The sequence below is a fragment of the Callithrix jacchus genome, chromosome 6 (assembly GCF_049354715.1).
Source record: "Callithrix jacchus isolate 240 chromosome 6, calJac240_pri, whole genome shotgun sequence".
NCBI classification, from domain to species: domain Eukaryota; kingdom Metazoa; phylum Chordata; class Mammalia; order Primates; family Cebidae; genus Callithrix; species Callithrix jacchus.
In genome coordinates, this window is record NC_133507.1 from 18086870 (window position 1) to 18103610 (window position 16741).

At 53.6% G+C, this 16741-nt stretch overlaps 1 protein-coding gene across 3 annotated transcripts; it reads right to left on the reverse strand.

The window, feature by feature from the left end:
- Window positions 1-335: 335 nt before the first annotated feature.
- On the reverse strand, window positions 336-14654 carry HAPLN3 (hyaluronan and proteoglycan link protein 3). Of its 3 annotated transcripts, none has more exons than XM_035303754.3 (5): window positions 14575-14654; window positions 9894-10079; window positions 4463-4831; window positions 2081-2383; window positions 336-1286 (listed from the first exon to the last, which is right to left on the reverse strand). In XM_035303754.3, the coding sequence occupies exons 2-5, from the start codon at window positions 10030-10032 to the stop codon at window positions 1000-1002; spliced, it is 1098 nt and encodes a 365-aa protein (XP_035159645.1). In that variant the 5' UTR covers window positions 10033-10079; window positions 14575-14654; the 3' UTR covers window positions 336-999. The 3 variants fall into 3 exon arrangements, with proteins under 3 accessions (XP_035159645.1, XP_035159644.1, XP_035159646.1); XM_035303753.3 differs by having other exon boundaries at window positions 13715-14654; XM_035303755.3 differs by lacking the exon at window positions 14575-14654 and adding an exon at window positions 11800-12060.
- Window positions 14655-16741: the final 2087 nt, after the last annotated feature.

The following is a 16741-nucleotide window of genomic DNA, read 5'->3' on the forward strand; positions in this document are numbered from 1 at the left end:
CTCTGAGGTCCTCTGGAGGCACGGCTTCCTCTGCCTTCTGAGAGGTGTCTCTAGTTCTTCTGCTGGGCCTCACAAGGACAGACAGGCTGCCAAGGGGTGGGGATGGTGGAGACACAAGCCAGGTCCTCTGCCACCAGCCTGGCACCCAGGACTGGGTGAACCACGAGGCAGGCAAGGCTAGGACCAGTCCACAGAGTTCCCTGTTCACCCCAGGGTGGGACCCCGATGACCTGTGAAGTCTGAGCTCGAACTGCCCCACCACACCCTTCAGGCCGAGGGCTGCACCCTGAGATCGAATGAGATGGAGACACAGAAAAGGGCTGGGGATGGCAGAAGGCTGTTGTAGCACCATTTATTGTCCCAAGAAAGTACACACACCCGAGGTCCCCTCCCCACACAGGAAAAAATGAGAAACAAACGAGAACAATACACTCTTTGGAACTAAGGTGGGGGGTGGGGAGGGGAATTTCTCCCTTCCCTCGGATTTCACCCAGAAGCCTAGAACTGGCTTCCGGCCCTGGCCCCCTCAGTGGGCAGACTGGGGTTACCAGCTTCACAGAGAAGTCAAAGGGGGCAGGAGAGGCCTAAAGCCCAGCTGTAGAGGTCCCCAAGGCCCTCTTCTTCCCCAGGCTGAGGGGCAGGGAGAGCTGTGTCCACCATGCCCTGACTTCCAGCAGCATTCTGGGCAAGCAACCACCTGCGCTGGGCACCAACCCCCTTAATGAAGGGAGACCAGCCTGGATGGCTGGGAACCCTCCAGAAGCCCAAGAAACTGCAAATGGCCCAGAGGAGCCGGCAGGAGGATTCCTGGAGTGGGGCATCCAGGAGCAAAGGGAGGTACTGGGTTCTGAGTGTTTTACAAAAAATAGTAAAAAAATGTTAAGAAAATTAAATTGAGAAGTATAAAAACAGTTAAAATAGCCCCAACCCACAAGGGAAAATGAACCACTAAATAAATACACAGCTGGTGTGGGAAAGCCGTATGGGAGGGCCCAGGTCCTAGTGCCGCCGGTAGCAGTAAACACCATACAGGCGGCTCTGTGGGTCAGGGAAGCCAAAGCTTCGGACCCCAGGCTCAGGGGGCCCGCAGTTGGGATGCGGGTGAACCACAGGGTAGCGGGCGCTGCCATCTGCCAGCCAGCCAGCATCACAGCGGTCCAGGCCCTGGAACCTCCAGGCAGCAAAGAGCTGTCCCACCTTGGCGATCGTGGCACCATCTTCCTGGCAGGCCTCTCTCGCCTCTGTCAGTGTCAGCTTCTCAGGATGCTCCAGGTAGTACACCCGCCCTGCAGGAGAGGGGGCGTGAGTGCCGGGCAGCGCAGCAGGCAGCCAGAAAGCACAGCGAGGCCTGCAGAGATGCCAGCCCCAAAGACCCGTCTGAGCCCAGAGAGCTACCATGCTGTAGGCATCTGCAGAGAACACCTCAGGGAACACCTCCTGGTCTTCACCCTCTCCCAGAGAGCCCCATCCCACCTGCCGTAGAACCGGGGACCCTCCAGTCATGTCTGCACTCCCCAGCTAGCCTTCCCCATTTGCACCCTGGGTGGGCTCCCCACCTGGGCTGGACCAGAGTCTCTCTCACATTCAAGCATTTACAGAGCTTCCCACACCATACCCACCAGGCAGGGGGCTGCACCCTTAGACTGAATGAGATGGAGACACAGGAAAGGGCTGGGGATGGTGGTACCCACTGTGTGCCAGACACTTTTCCAAGGCTTGGCATACGGCACTGAACCAGTTTCTGTTTCTACTTGCTCATCTTCCTACAAAATGAGCTACCTTGTGAGACAGGCTGTGTCTTATTTGTCTGTCATTCCTCAGAGCCTAGACTAGGCCCCAGCATAAGGTAGGCACTCAGTAAACATTTGATGAATGAAGAAACCAATGATCAGCATGAAGCAGCAGCAGCAAAGCACTCGAAACTCAACTGATGTGCTTCAAGGTTGGCTGGTGCTCTTGGCCCCCAGGTGGCAGTGCCAGCAGAGCAGGCAGAGGGGGCCAGAGCTCCCCAGAAGCTGCCCTCCCACAGGTCCCAGATGGGCACCAACCCTGAAGGCTTGGACGTGGCCATTCCACTCACCCTTGAGGGCAGTGGCGAAGCAGAACACATCATAGCGGTGCAGGCGGCGGTGGCGGGGGCCATAGCTTCGCACACCAGGTGCCAGGCCGGGGCCGCCGCAGGGCTGGCGGGGCAGCATGATGGGGTACCGCACCGTGGCGTCCTGCAGCCAGCCTGCGTTGCACCAGTCCAGGCCCTCCTCCCAGGCCCGGAAGAGCTGCTCAAAGGAGGCCACCACTGCACCCTGCTCCGCACAGACCTGCTGGCCCTCGTGGAAGTTGAGCTGGTAGCGCCCTTGGGGAGACTGGTAGGGAAAGACCACACCTGCAAGGGAGGAAAGAGGAGCTTAGCGGGTGGCCAGGGGCCTAGCAGCTGGATACCCCACTCTCCTCCCACCCTCACTGGGACACGTGCTCCCTGCAACACACATACACATACGCCGTCCCTCAGAAAAACTCAGCAAACCTCTGACCTCCCATCCATTGCCACCTCTCTCCTGAGACTCAGCTGGTACCCAGCAGTACTCAGAAAACATTCAGGAGTTAAGGTAATTAATTAGTCAACTAATGTCACCAATGATAGGATGGAAATGAAACCTATTTCACAGGGCTGTCCCAAGCTCCCAAGCCCCTAGTGAGGTTGTGCATCTTCTCCAGACAGGCCCAGGCTTTGGGCTGTAGGGCCAGGTTTGGCTCCCAGCTCTCCTCTCTTTAGCTGGGACCCAATCGTATATGGTATCATGAGTGTGGAAGTTTCCTAGGAAAATGCAAGAAACTTTCCACATGTGGCAGATAATTGTCAGGAGGAGAGGCCCTGGAGGCTGTGGGGAGAGGCTGGTGAAGGGTCCTTCCATAAGGGAGGCTCAAGGTCAGGGAGGTCCTGGGGCAGGAAGCTTCTTTCCTTGTGGCCAGGATCTGATTGGGGCCACAGGCTTCCCTCAAAAGGTATGTTCATGTTTGAAATTTTACTATAATAAAAAGTTTGGAAACTTTTGAGATTCAGTCTCTACCAAGTCAATGAAACCTGACAGAGTAGAGGTGATCCTAGGGGTCTGGGAAAGACTGATTGGCTGGTTTTGTTTACCCAGAGTCCTTGGAATCTCCTCCCGGTGCCAAGGACCTGAGAATAGCCTGAGTCCCAAACCTCTAATCTCACCAGACACCTGGAAGGCAGGCACCTGGGCAAAGCCACACTGGGCAGCAGGGAAGCCTATGGGCCCTGACCATCAGCTGGTAGCCTCCATGTGTTTGCAGGGGGACTGTTTCATGCCTGGTTCCAAATTCCTAGCCCTTACAGCCCCGAGAATGGGGTGAGGGCTCCCTGTTTCTTTAGGCTGCCCCTGCAGACCCAAGACCAATGACTCTTGCAGGTTCTCCCCAACTCCACTGCCACCCCAACTTCAGGAAGGAGGAATGTGGCCCCTCTGAGCCACCATCTAAGCCATGTGGACACTGGTGGCAGAGAGAGAGAATGAATTTCGAGGATGTACATTTTATCCTCATTGCCACTGAGAGAGGGAAAGGAGGACTGACTGTGATTCCCCATTTTACACCTAAGAAGCCGAGAACTCCGAGGTGGGTGAGGCATTTGCCCAGACGTCACAGCTGGGACGGGCTGGTGCTAGAGTCAGATCACCTTCCTCTACCCCCAAACTGCCTCCCTAACATGTGGGAAAGATATGAGGACACACAGCCCCATCCTAGAGACAGAGAAGCCAAATACAGATTAAAGATCAAACAGGGACCCCACATACAAGACCAGCTTGAAGGGTATGGCAGGTTTGGCCAGCACTGAATTTGTTTTTTTTTTTTTTTAAAGGAGGTTTTTACATAAAAATCCGGAGATCTCACATAAAAATGTAAACTTATCTTGTCAAGCAAGAAAATCTGGCAGAGCAAGGTCTGCATTCTGGTGTGCCATCATCGGCTGGACCTGAGTAAGGCGGGGTTCCCGGGGGACAGGATGAGGACTCAGGAGTGTGCTCAGTCCCCACCACTCCCATCAGCTCACACTGGGCTGCCTCATTCGCTTGTGTTGCCTGCTGCCTTTGCTTAAATCTCAGCCCTGGCTCTAAGCTGTGGAACCAGCTCTGGTTTTGCTCTCTGAATGGGATATGAATGAGAGTGGGTAGAGAGGGGAACAGATTCTAGAGGCTGGGTGCTTGGGTTCAGACCCCAGCTCTGCTGTTTACAAGCTGTGTGACCTTAGGTAAGTTACTTGACCTCTCTGTGCCTCAGTTTCCTCACCTGTAAAATGGGGGTGATAACAGTAGCTTCCCCCTGGGGTTGTTTTGAGAATTAAGTACTTTTAAATGTCTAAAGCACAGAGGACTGGATGCTTTCTCTGGTCCTCTCCACTCTGCTCTGAGGTCCCAGTGTCACCCAGTCCCTGTCAGGGTCTCACCCCGCAGCTCCAGCTCCACCAGACCGCTCTCATCCTCCAGCCCATCAATGACCTCACAGCGGTAACGCCCATAGTCCTCCAGCCGCAGATCCTGGATCTCCAGCGACACATCATACTCCTTGTCCTGCCGCAGGTGCACACGGCCTTGGTAGTCCCCAAAGGTGCGGTGCCTCAGCCCGATGGCCACCAGCACATCCTTCTCTGGGGCCCCATTCTCTGACAGCTTCCACCATTTGATGCGCACGTGCCTCGGGGAGACCAGGGCTGGCTCATAGCGGTATCGGCAGGGCAGGATCACGCTGGCCCCTTGGTAGGTGAACAGGGTTTCCTCGGGTGTCTCCACCACCAGCTTCACTCCATTGAGGAGGTCTTGGGGGAGAGGTGGGGTGCAGATGAGACCTGCTGCAGCACGTCTGTACCCCTGCAAGGGCCACCACATACCTCATCCGCAGCTCCTCCAGGCTCAGATTGCAAAAATGGCCACCAGGCTCCACCCCTCCCTGTATCCACATGCTCCGCAACGTGACTTTGCGTCTGCTTCCATCCAGAGATGACATTTATCCCCCACCCCCTTGAATCTGTGCTGGCCTCACCACTTGCTTTGACCAACTGAATGCCTTGGAAGTGACTGCTCATCAAGCCTGCTCTGAGCATAGGTCCCAGGGGGCCTTGCTGCTTCCACCCTTTTCCTTAGGACTTTGCTAGTTACCATGAGCATGTGGCGGGGCTTGCCTGCTAGAGGATGAGAGGCTACACAGAACGGAGACAGAGTACCCCAGTTGAGGCCATCCTACAGCAACCAGCCCCCCACTGACCTGCCCACCAGGGGCAGGCACATCTGCAACACCCAACTGCAAGATCTGAAGAAATGGAGCCCACCCCAAAATGCTGACCCACAGAATCATGAGCTAAACAAATGGCTGTCATCTTAAACAAGTCACTAAGTTTTGGGTGGCTTCTTATGCATCAAAATTTAACCGATGCAGCAGGCAACCAGAGCCTCCCCACATGAGGTATGTGGCCAGGACAAGTGGCCCTGACAGGGATCCCTCAGAGTTTCCTTCCCCACCACACTGGCCAGAGGACAGCACAGCCCTGGCTTCAGTCACTGATCCAGCTGTCCACCATGCCTCTTCCCAAATACCAAGCAGCCTAGTAAGCTAAGGGCAGAACTTCTAAAGGAGACTACGCTCAGGGCTCAGAGTTACAAATACACACAGAACCCAGCATGCAACAAAAGAATCAAGTTCATAGGCTAAGGCTGCCTCATCTTTAACTTGGGAGCCCCTATTGGGACCTCACTGTTTCATTCTTTTGGGTCTGGACTTCAAGACATGCTTGATTTACTCAAGGTGGGGACAGAGGCCAGGTGCGATGGCTCATGCCTATAATCTCAACACTTTGAGAGGCCAAGACAGGAGTATCACTTCAGACCAGGAGTTTGAGACCAGCCTGAGCAACACAGCAAGACCCTGTCTCTATAAAAAGTGTTTAAAAACTAAATGAATATGGTGGCATGTGCTTGTGGTCCCAGCTGCTCAGGAGGCTGAGGTGGGAGTATTGTTTCGGCCCAGGCGGTCAAGGCTGCAGTGAGTTATGATCGTACCACTGGGTGACAGAGCAAGACTCTGTTGCTGAAAACAAAATGAGAACAAGTTAATTAATTAAAAAGGTGGAGGTGGCCGGCATGGTGGCACGTGCCTGTAGTCCCAGCTACTCAGGAGGCTGAGGTGGGAGGATCGCTTGAGCCCAGGAGTTCTGGGCTGTAGTGCGCTATGCTGATTGGGTGTCCGCACTAAGTTTGGCATCAAGATGGTGACCTCCTGGGAGCCGGGGACCACCAGGTTGCCTAAGGAGGGGTGAATTGGCCCAGGTCAGATATTCATGTGCTGATCAGTAGTGGGATCGTGCCTGTGAATAGCCACTGCACTCCAGCCTGGGCAATATAGCAAGACCCCATCTCTAGAAAATAAAATAAAAATTGGAGACAAGGGGACAGCCTCAAGGGTAAGCAGGAGACAGACAGGGAGGTTCCCTGTAGAGGAATGACGTGGAAAATGAGCTATATCGAACGTGGCAGATTCCCACATGCAGAGGTCTCAAAATGTGGTCCCAGACCAGCAGCATTAGCAACACCAGGAATTTGTTAGAAATGCACATTGTTGGGTCCCATGCATCAGAAACTCTGGGAATGGGCCCCCGCCTCCAGGGGACTCTCAGGCTCATTCCAGTTGGAGCTGCCCTGGTCTGCAGTGGCAGTATGTACAGAGCTTTGGAGTCAGCAAGCCAGGCCTGCATCTTGGTTCCACCTTTTCCCGGCTGTGTAATCCAGGGAAGTCTAGACTCAGCTTCCTCATTTGTATAATGGGTTAATTACAATCTCCTGTAATCCCAGCACTTTCGGAGGCCGAGGCGGGTGGATCACAAGGTCAAGAGATCGAGACCATCCTGGTCAACACGGTGAAACCCCATCTCTACTAAAAATACAAAAATTAGCTAGGCATGGTGGTGCGTGCCTGTAGTCCCAGCTACTCGGGAGGCTGAGGCAGGAGAATTGCCTGAACCCAGGAGGCGGAGGTTGTGGTGAGCCGAGATCGCGCCATTGCACTCCAGCCTGGGTAACAAGAGCGAAACTGTGTCTCAAAAAAAAAAAAAAAAAATTTACAGTCTCCACAGAGGGCTGTGGTAGGTTCAAATCAGGTAAGGCAGGACACCTGGACACAGAAAGTGTCCAATAGAGATGAAGCAGGACTATCATTTAGGGGTCACTTCCTTGGTTCTTCCCAACTCTCTGAACTCTCTTGAGTAAAGCTATGTTTGAAGCTTTGCCCTGAATAAAATGAACATGTACATCCATATGATAAAATACTATCCAGCCATGTCAAATAATCTGCTAGATGTATATTCATTCATTGACTTCGAAAACGATTTGTATTCCATGAGGTGATAAGAGAGGCTACAAAATCACATGTATGGCATGAGCTGATTTTTGTTGAAGAAAGTTTTCTAAATCATAAAGGAAAGCCCGGCCAGGTGTGGTGGCTCCTGCCTGTAATCCCAGCACTTTGGGAGGCTGGGGCAGGCAGATCACTTTGAGGCCAGGACTTTGAGACTAGTCTGGCCAAAATGGTGAAACCCCATCTCTACTAAAAATACAACTAGCTGGTCATGGTGCATGCCTGTAGTCTCAGCTACTGAAGAGGCTAAAGTGGAAGGATCTCTTAAGCCCAGGAGGTGGAGGCTGCAGTGAGCCGAGATCACACCACTGCACTTCAGCCTGGGAGACACAGTGAGACCCTGTCTCAAAAAAACAAAACAAAAAGAAAAGAAAAGGAAAGGCTAGAAAGAGATTCCTAAAATGTTAGCAGTGGTTCCTCTGGGTGGGGGGATTATGTATGACTTTGCTTGCATATTCAGGGACGAAAGGGAGAGAGAAAAATGTAATATTGGCCTGGTAGTGTGATGAAACCAAGGGTAGGAAGTTTAAGTTTTTTAAATTACACAAATCTCATTAAAGTAGCGCTTGTACAACAACATAAATTCTGAAGGAAAAAGGTATGGTGGGCTAAACAGTGGCCTCCCAAACACCCTGAATCCTGATCCCTAGAACTTCTGAACGTTACCGTGTGTGGCAAAGTGGGCTCCGCAGATGCTGTGAAACTAAGGATGTCGAGATGGGGAGAGTACCGTGAACTTTCCAGATGGTGTTTAGAGGGAGGCAGAGGGAGATTTGCATATGAAGGAGGAGAAGGCCACGTGACCATGGAGGCTCCGACTGGAGTGAGGCGGCAGCCTCCAGAACTGGAAGAGGCAAGGCAAGAACAGATGCTCCCCAAGAGCCCTGAGGAGGCACAGTCCTATCCACACCTCGATTTCTGCACAGTGAAACTGGTTTTGGATTTCTGGTGCCTAAAACGGTGACAGAATATACATTTCTGTTGTTTCAAGCCACTAATTTGTGTTAATTTGTTACAGCTGACCTAGGAGACTAATGAAAAGGGGGGAAATGACTCTGCAGGCAGGATCGTCTGTGGAAAGGCAGAGGGGCGGCTGGGAATCACCCAGCCCCTACACTCACTTGCAGGCTCATACATCGTCTCTGAACCAGGCTGTGAGTATCACTGAGATCAGTAAGCTGGTTCCATCCTTCCACGAACAAGTGGAACAAGTTTGTCTTTTTTTTTTTCAGACAGAGTCTCCCTCTATTGCGCACGCTGGAGTGTAGTCGTCATCTCCGCTCACTGCAACCTCCGCCTCCCAGGTTCAGGCAAGTCTCTGCCTCAGCCTCCCAAGTAGCTGGGATTACAGGCGTCTGCCACCACACCTGGCTAATTTTTGTATTTTTAGTAGAGATGGGGTTTCACCATGTTGGCCAGGCTGGCCTTGAATTCCTGACCTCAAGTGATCCACCCGCCTCAGCCTCCCAAAGGGCTGGGATTACAGGTGTGAGTCACCGCACTCGGCCCCCAACTTGTGTTTTTAATAGCTGTGTGACCTGGACAACTGAATCAACTCTCTGAGCCTCAGTTTGCTCATCCACAGGAAGGGAGGGTAACAGAATCTACTTTCAGGCTGTGAGGGCAGGCAGCATCAATTCAGCCTGGTCAGCACCCATGCTGCGCTGATAGTTAAAAATGTGTATTTTCACCCTTGCCTACCTCAGGGCTTTTGTGATTTTTATAGATGACATATGCAAAGTATCTAGAAGCACGCCCAACCCATGTTGGGTGCCCAGTAACTGCTACTTTAAACAGTTCCCTACCCAAGACCACACAGCTACTAAGAGGTAGAATTGTAAGATTCAAACTCGGGCTCAGCAGGAGGGCTCATGCCTATAATCCCAGCACTTTGGGAGGTCGAGGTGGGTGGATCACCTGAGGAGTTCGAGACTGGACTGGCCAACAAGGTGAAACTCCATCTCTACTAAAAATACAAAAATTAGCCAGGCATGGTGGCACGCACCTGTAATCCCAGCTACTCAAGAGGCTGAAGCAGGAGAATCGCTTGAACCTGGGAGGCAGAGGTCGCAGGGAGCGGAGATCATGCCACTGCAGTCCAGCCTGGGCAACAGAGACTGTCTCAAAAAAAAAAAAAAAAAAAAAAAAGATTCAAACTCACATCTATTTGACCCCAAGCCCCCTTTCCACTGGGGGGACCAGGAGAGGACACATTTAAGCTGGACCTTGAACAACTGGCAAGACTTTTAGGAAAAGTAAAAACCCTAAGTGACTAAGGGGCTGGCAACACAGGGAAACTAAATCACCCTTCCTCTGTCTTAGGCACACTGGTCCACTACAAGGGCCCTGCTGGGACATGGCTGCTGCATGGGGCCCTGTCCCTGTCCCAGCCTGGAACCCACAGATCACAGCAGGAGCCAGGGAGGTCTAGATCACCCAGGGGAGCAAAGAGCTGGGCGTGGGAGGTCGCCTACCTTTGCCATGGCCATTGCCTGCGTTCTGGTCGTTGGCGCTGTTGGAATAGTAGAAGCCATTGTAGAAAGGCAATCCGTAGGTGACAGGAAGCAGGAGTGGCAGGACCAGGAGCAGCAGGACCAGGAGCATCAGGCCCATCTCCTCATGCCAGGGTGACCTGGGCCAGGCTGGGGCCCCTGGGCAAACTGGGAAGAGGAGGAAAACAAGGCAGCTAGAAAAGCCGGGCAGCGCGGCCACATCCCTCCGCTCCAGCACCGCTCACTCACTTGCTCAACCGCTCACTACAGGAGACCTTCAGCCTGCGTGCCAGACACTGTTCCCAGAGCCAAGAAGACAGCTCTGGGAACAGTGACGGTCCTGCTTTCAGGGAGCAGCACCTCAAAGGCAAGATGGGCAATAAGCAGACAAATCATAGGAAGGAAGTAACAGGCAGCTAAAAGACAGTAGAGAAAAGTGAGCAGGATGATCTGACAGGCTCAATGTTTTTCAAGCCAGAGGTTTGAAATTTGAAAGGTTGTGAGGAACGTTTTTTAATGACGCCAAATAAACTAGATTAGAATAGTAGAAACTATGAGGGTACATAGATGGAATGTCAAATAAAGATGAATCCTACATTGAGAAACTTTTTTTCCGGTCCACAAATGTCTGTGGGAGGTGAGGTAGAGGGTGACAATGTAAAATGCAGTTCTTAATCCTCATCAAGGTCAAAAATAATGTTTTTCATTGTAAAGTTATTTATTGTTATTATTTCTACATGCTAATGTTTTTGCATACTAACGTTTACCTGTATATCTTTGCCCAGGCTGGTCTCAAACCTCTGGCCTCAGGCGATTCTCCTGCCGTGGCCTTAGGCTGGAATTACAGGCATTCGCCCAGCCTGTGTGCTCTTTGTATTTAGTTTGGTTGGTGTGGCGTTTGTTGTTGTTGTTTTGGTTTAGTTTTTTTTATTCTTATTTTTTTGAGACAGGGTCTTGCTCTGTCACCCAGGCTGGAGTGCAGGGGCGCAATATCAGCTCACTGCAAACTTCACCTCCTGAGTTCAAGTGATTCTCGTGCCTCAGCCTCCCAAGTAGTTGGGATTATAGGTGTGCACCACCATGCCCAGCTCATTTTTGTATTTTTAGTAGAGATAGGGTTTTGCCATGTTGGCCAGGCTGGTCTCGAATCCTGACCTCAAGTGATCTACCCACCTTGGCCTCCTAAAGTGCTGGGATTACAGACATGAGCCACCGCACCCAGTAAGGTCAAAAATAATATTTTTTTAAATTTTTTTTGAGACAGAGTCTTGCTCTATCACCCAGGCTGGAGTGCAGTGGCACGATCTTGGCTCACTGCAACCTCTGCCTCCTGGGTTCAAGTAATTCTTGTGCCTCAGCCTCCTGAGTAGCTGGGATTACAGGTGTATCCTACTTTAAACAGTTCCCTGCCCAAGGCCACACAGCTACTAAGAGGTAGAATTGTAAGATTCAAACTCAGGCTGGGCACGGGGCTCATGCCTATAATCCCAGCACTTTGAGAGGTCGAGGTGGGTGGATCACCTGAGGAGTTCGAGACTGGACTGGCCAACACGGTGAAACTCCATCTCTACTAAAAATACAAAAATTAGCCAGGCATGGTGGTGCACACCTGTAATCCAAGCTACTCGGGAGGCTGAGGCAGGAGAATTGCTTGAACCTGGAAGGCGGAGGTTGCACTGAGCCAAGATTGTGCCATTGCACTCCAGCCTGGGCAACAAGAGCAAAACTACATCTTAAAAAGAAAAGAAAAGAAAAACAAAAGGAATTATGAAGAAAGGATCAGCCCTGTTCCCAAGAACGACAACCCAGGAGGAAGCTGGCCCTGGCTATCCAGCCCCCAACTCCTCAAGACCACCACAGAAGTGCCACCAGCTGGATGGCCCAAGACCAAGTCCAGCCCAGTCCCCTTGGCAGTGGATAGCTCCCCAAATCAGCTGAAGTCCTGCCTGGGCACTCAGACCTAGGCTCGGTATTGGAGCAGGACACACTGCATCCTGCTGAGTTACTTCTGGCAAGTTCAACTCTCTGTGCCTCCATTTCCTCATCTGTTAAAAAAAAGGAGGGGGGACAGGCACGATGGCTCACACCTGTAATCCCAGCACTTTGGGAGGCCGAGGCGGGTGGATCATGAGGTCAAGAGATCGAGACCATCCTGGTCAACACGGTGAAACCCCGTCTCTATTAAAAATACAAAAAAATTAGCTGGGCATGGTGGCGCGTGCCTGTAATCCCAGCTACTCAGGAGGCTGAGGGAGGAGAATTGCCTGAACCCAGGAGGCGGAGGTTGCGGTGAGCCGAGATCGCACCATTGCACTCCAGCCTGGGTAACAAGAGCAAAACTCCTTCTCCAAAAAAAGGAACTTAAGGCTGGGTATGGTGGCTTACACCTGTAATCCCTGAGCACTTTGGGAAGCTGAGGTAGGTGGATCACCTGAGGTCAGGAGTTCGAGACCAGCCTGGCCAACATAGTGAAACCCTCTACTAAACCTCTGCTAAAAATACAAAAATTAGCTGGGTGTAGTGGCAGGTGCTGCCTGTAATCCCAGCTACTAGGGAGCCTGAGGCAGGAGAATTGCTTAAACCTGGGAGGCGGAAGTTGCAGTGAGGCAGTAAGCTGAGATTGTGCCACTGCACTCCAGCCTTGCTGACAGAGCAAGACTCCATCACAAAAAAAAAGGAACTTGATGGGCTGTGGTGATGATTATGGCATGTAGCAGGTGCTCAACAAATGAACATGGCAAAGATTTCAGGCTCTAGAAGGAGACTGGACACCTGGATTCAGTTCTGGCTCCACCCAAATACTAACCCTCTGTCATGGGACAAGTCATTGCACCTCTCTGAGCCTCAGTTTCTTCATCTATTAAATGGGGGTCACAAGCTGGGCACAGTGGCTCATTCCTGTAATCCCAGCACTTTGGGAGGCTGAGGTGGGCAGATCACCTGAGGTGAGGAGTTCGAGACCAGCCTGGCCAACATGGAGAAACCCCATTTCTACAAAAAATTCAAAAATTAGCTGAGTGTGGTGGTGGGCACCTGTAATCCCAGGTACTTGGGAGGCTGAGGCAGGAGAATCACTTGAACATGGGGGCAGAGGTTGCAGTGAGCTGAGATCTCACCATTGCACTTTAGCCCGGGCAACAAGAGCAAAGCTCCATCTTAAAAAAAAAAAAAAAAAAAAAAAATGGGGGTTACGACAATACTAACCAGAAAACACTTTTGTGAAGACGAAGGGAGAGAATATCTGCAGAGCACTTAGAAAACTGCTTGATAAGGAGCAAGGGCGGGGAGAATACGGCCTGCAACTACACCTGGGAGCAGTCTGCACAGTGAAGTCTTACACTGCCTCAGTGGCTCTTTCTCCTCTCTCACTGCCTAGAGAGAACACAGTCACCACTGCCTCCTCTTCACAGTTGAGGAAACTAAGGCCAAGGGTGTGGAGGTCAGTGAACTGCCCGAGGCATTATTTTTGTCAAATATCTCGAACTTAGAGAAAGTTGACGGCCAACCCTTTGCTTTTCCCAGGCACCTCTTCCCTAGGGACCCCTCCACCTAAGAACAATAAGCTGAGCCTGGGCTTGGGGGGAGGGTGGGTGCCACCTTCCCGTCAGGTGCACATCAGCACTGGGCTGCCCGGGAGTACAAGTACCCCAGATACGAGCAGGAGGCAGCCTCACCCGCGAAGTCTGCCCGAGCGCGGCTCCCAGCGAGAAATCTGACATCCCTGTCCCTGTTTGGACAAGGCTTGACGCGCGCCTTTGAAACCCGCAGCCCCCAGGAAAATGAAAGCAGGACGCGTTTCCTACCAGCATTCCCAGCACGCCGGCCCAGGCAGCGCTGCAGGAGAGGAGCCAGGGCCAGCTCAATCGCCACCCCGCTGCTGCAGGAAGCACAGGCACTCCCGAGGGTCAGCGCTGGGCACCGACGTCCGGACACGGTCACAGGCTGCCTGCGGCCACCCAGCGGACTGGTGGCAGGACTGAGTCCAAGTGCCGCGCTGTTTCCATCCTGGCCGCGCAGGAGCCTCGGTTCCTCCCTAGGGGTCGCCATCCCCCACCCAGGGTTCTACCCTCTACCCTCCCTGCCCTTCTGGCCTCGTTGTGCCTGGGGCAAGAACCCTGGTGAGCGAGGCCTGGAACCCACAGGCATCCGTTGCGTTTGCCCCAGCGCTGCGGGCCGGCCGCGGTCCGGGGGCTCAGGTTGCCGCCCGCCGCCTCGCAGGTTGCCCCCAGCCCCTCCCAGGACTCCCGGCCCCCGGATTATTCACAGGTGCCCAGGAGCAGACTGGGGCGCCGCGGACGGCTGTCTTCTGACCCCGGACGCACAACACGGGAGGGAGCCGAGCGGCCCCCGGCGGAAAGGGGACTGGAGCTGGAAGGTGGTCTCGGAGGCCACGGGGTCCATTCGGGCTCTGCGCCCCCGCGGTGGGCACGAGGTTCCCAGGAGAGTCCACCCGCGCCCCCGCGCAGCTCCCACCCCACCTGCGCCCCGGGCGCCCCTCGCCCGCGATCATGGCCCATCTCAGCCCGAGCCTCCGCAGTGCCCAGCCCACGCCTCCTGCCCCTTCCCCGACCCTGCCCGGGTGGACCCGCAGGGCACCCAAAGCAAGAGGGAGAAACCCGGCCCGCACACAGCCCCAGAAGCCCGTCGACCCGGAGCCACGTACCGTCCCCAGGCGGCTCCTCGACAGCGCTGGGGGGCCGCGAGCTGTCCCGGTCCAAGGCGGCAGTAGGATTTGGGGAGCTTAAAAGGCCAGAAAGGAAGCGGCAGCGGACAAACCCCCGGGCGCCCGCTGGACCAGCCCCTTAAAGGAACACGAGCGCCTTTCCCTCCTAAGGGCTGGGCACGAAAGGAGTTGCTGCAGACATGAGCGGTCTCCAGACTCGCTGGGTGGGAACCCCCGCAAAGGCGGTGTGAGAGAGTTGAGGATTTCACGTCTTGGGAAAGGAAAGTAGGGGTGGAATAGGAGCGTTTGGGGAGGGGGGATCCCCTTTGAAAGCCTAGTTTGCCAAACCCCGTGGAAGGAAGCAGGGAAGCCCCTGGCCAGCATTCTGCTACCTGCTAAGGCTGCTCCCCACCTTTGGGTGTGGAAGAGGTGAGACTTCTGTATTACTTTTCCCAACAGAAAGCAATGGAGTGAGGCCGGGCACTCACGCCTGTAATCCCAGCACTTTGGGAGGCCGAGGCTGGTAGATCACCTGAGGTCAGGAGTTCAAGAGCAGCCTGGGCAACATGGTGAAACCCCATCTCTAATGAAAATACAAAATTAGCCGGGAGTGATGGAGCATGCCTGTAATCCTGGGGAGGCTGAGGCAGGAGAATCACTTGAACCCAGGAGGTAGAGGTTGCAGTGAGCCAAGATCATGCCATTGCACTCCAGGATAGGCAACAAGAGCGAAACTCCATCTCAAAAAGAAAAAACAAAGCAAGGGGTTGCTGACATCCTCCTGCCCCTGAGTATGGCCATGATGAGACACTGGCCAGATGCCTAACTCACTGTAAGGCACACAGCAGGTGCTATCCTTGGGACATGGGGCTTGAATGAGTGTCCCTGGCTGGGAGGGAACCACAGGATGGAATGTCTCTGCAGCCTGCAGGGGCAATCGGGCTTCTGAGTGGTCCCCCAACAGGGATGGGCCGCCCTTTGGAATCCAGCTATCAGCACCGCCATCTAGACAGCCATTCAGGATGCCTCTGTTTGGACAGGGTGCTTTCTTTCCTGTCCAGACCAGTGGGGTCCCTGGCCTGTGCAGCCTGATGCTTCCTCAGCAGCAAAGACCCCGTACAGCCTGACGTTTCCTCAGCAGCAAAGACTAAGGAGGTCCTTCAGCTTTGGCTGGGGGGAAGGGTCGAAGCCTCACAGGATCACAGGGTCACAGAGCCCAGAGCCTCTTAACACAGCCCAAGTTGGCCCATGAGTGTGTGTGTGCGTGCATGCGTGCATGCATGTGTGTGCGTTACACACAGCCAGGAGCAAATCAGAGCACAAAGAACTGTGATTAACAGGTAAACAGAACCTAAAAGGAATGCCAGGCTTGGTGGGCAAAGGGGAGCCAAGGAAGGTTCCTCTGCAGGTTCCCAACAGGGGAGAGGATGGACAGCAGGGAAAGCCCATTTCGTTACAGTAAGTTGAGTTGAACATGCCAGCCAGGGGTAGGGGCAGCCAGCAGGTGGAATCTTAACACTCACCCTCTGCCTTGCATTTGGGCAGAAAAAGTCAATGTGTAGGAGTGATGGTAAAAGCTGGGCAAATGGAAGATGTTGCTGAGGGAGAGAAGCCAAGGAAGGAGGGGCTCAGGAGTGAAGGACTCCGCTCCAGGGTCCCACGAGGGAGTCTTTCAGAAGGCTGTTGCCAACCCATCCCAGAGCGGAGATGCTTCTCCCACTGTCTGTTCATCCCAAGGGGAGGCTGGAACAAGGGTTCAGCAGGAAATGCCCCCAGGAAGAAGTCCTGAGGCTCGAAGGCACCCAGAAAGACTTGGCTCAAAACCCAACCCACACCGCTCCACAGAAGAGAGCTCCAAAACAGGAAGCAGTAGGTCAAGGGACCCCCCGAAGAACGGCGTCCCCCATCCTCAGTTCCTAGGAAGACCACTGCCTGGACCTTTTTTCCGAACCTGCCAGGCCCGAGAGCCCAGCATCGGTAGGTCTCAGAAAGGAGCCACTTCAGTGCATTTCCCTGGTGTGGTTCCAGCAAAGCCACGCCCTCCCTTTGGCAGCCCTGTGGCCCCACCTCCTGCTGCTCAGAGGCACCCCACCTCCTGTTGCTCAGAAGCACCCCCTGCCTGCAGAGCACAGGACAGCTCCCAAAGTTTGGGAAAATTCACCTTGAA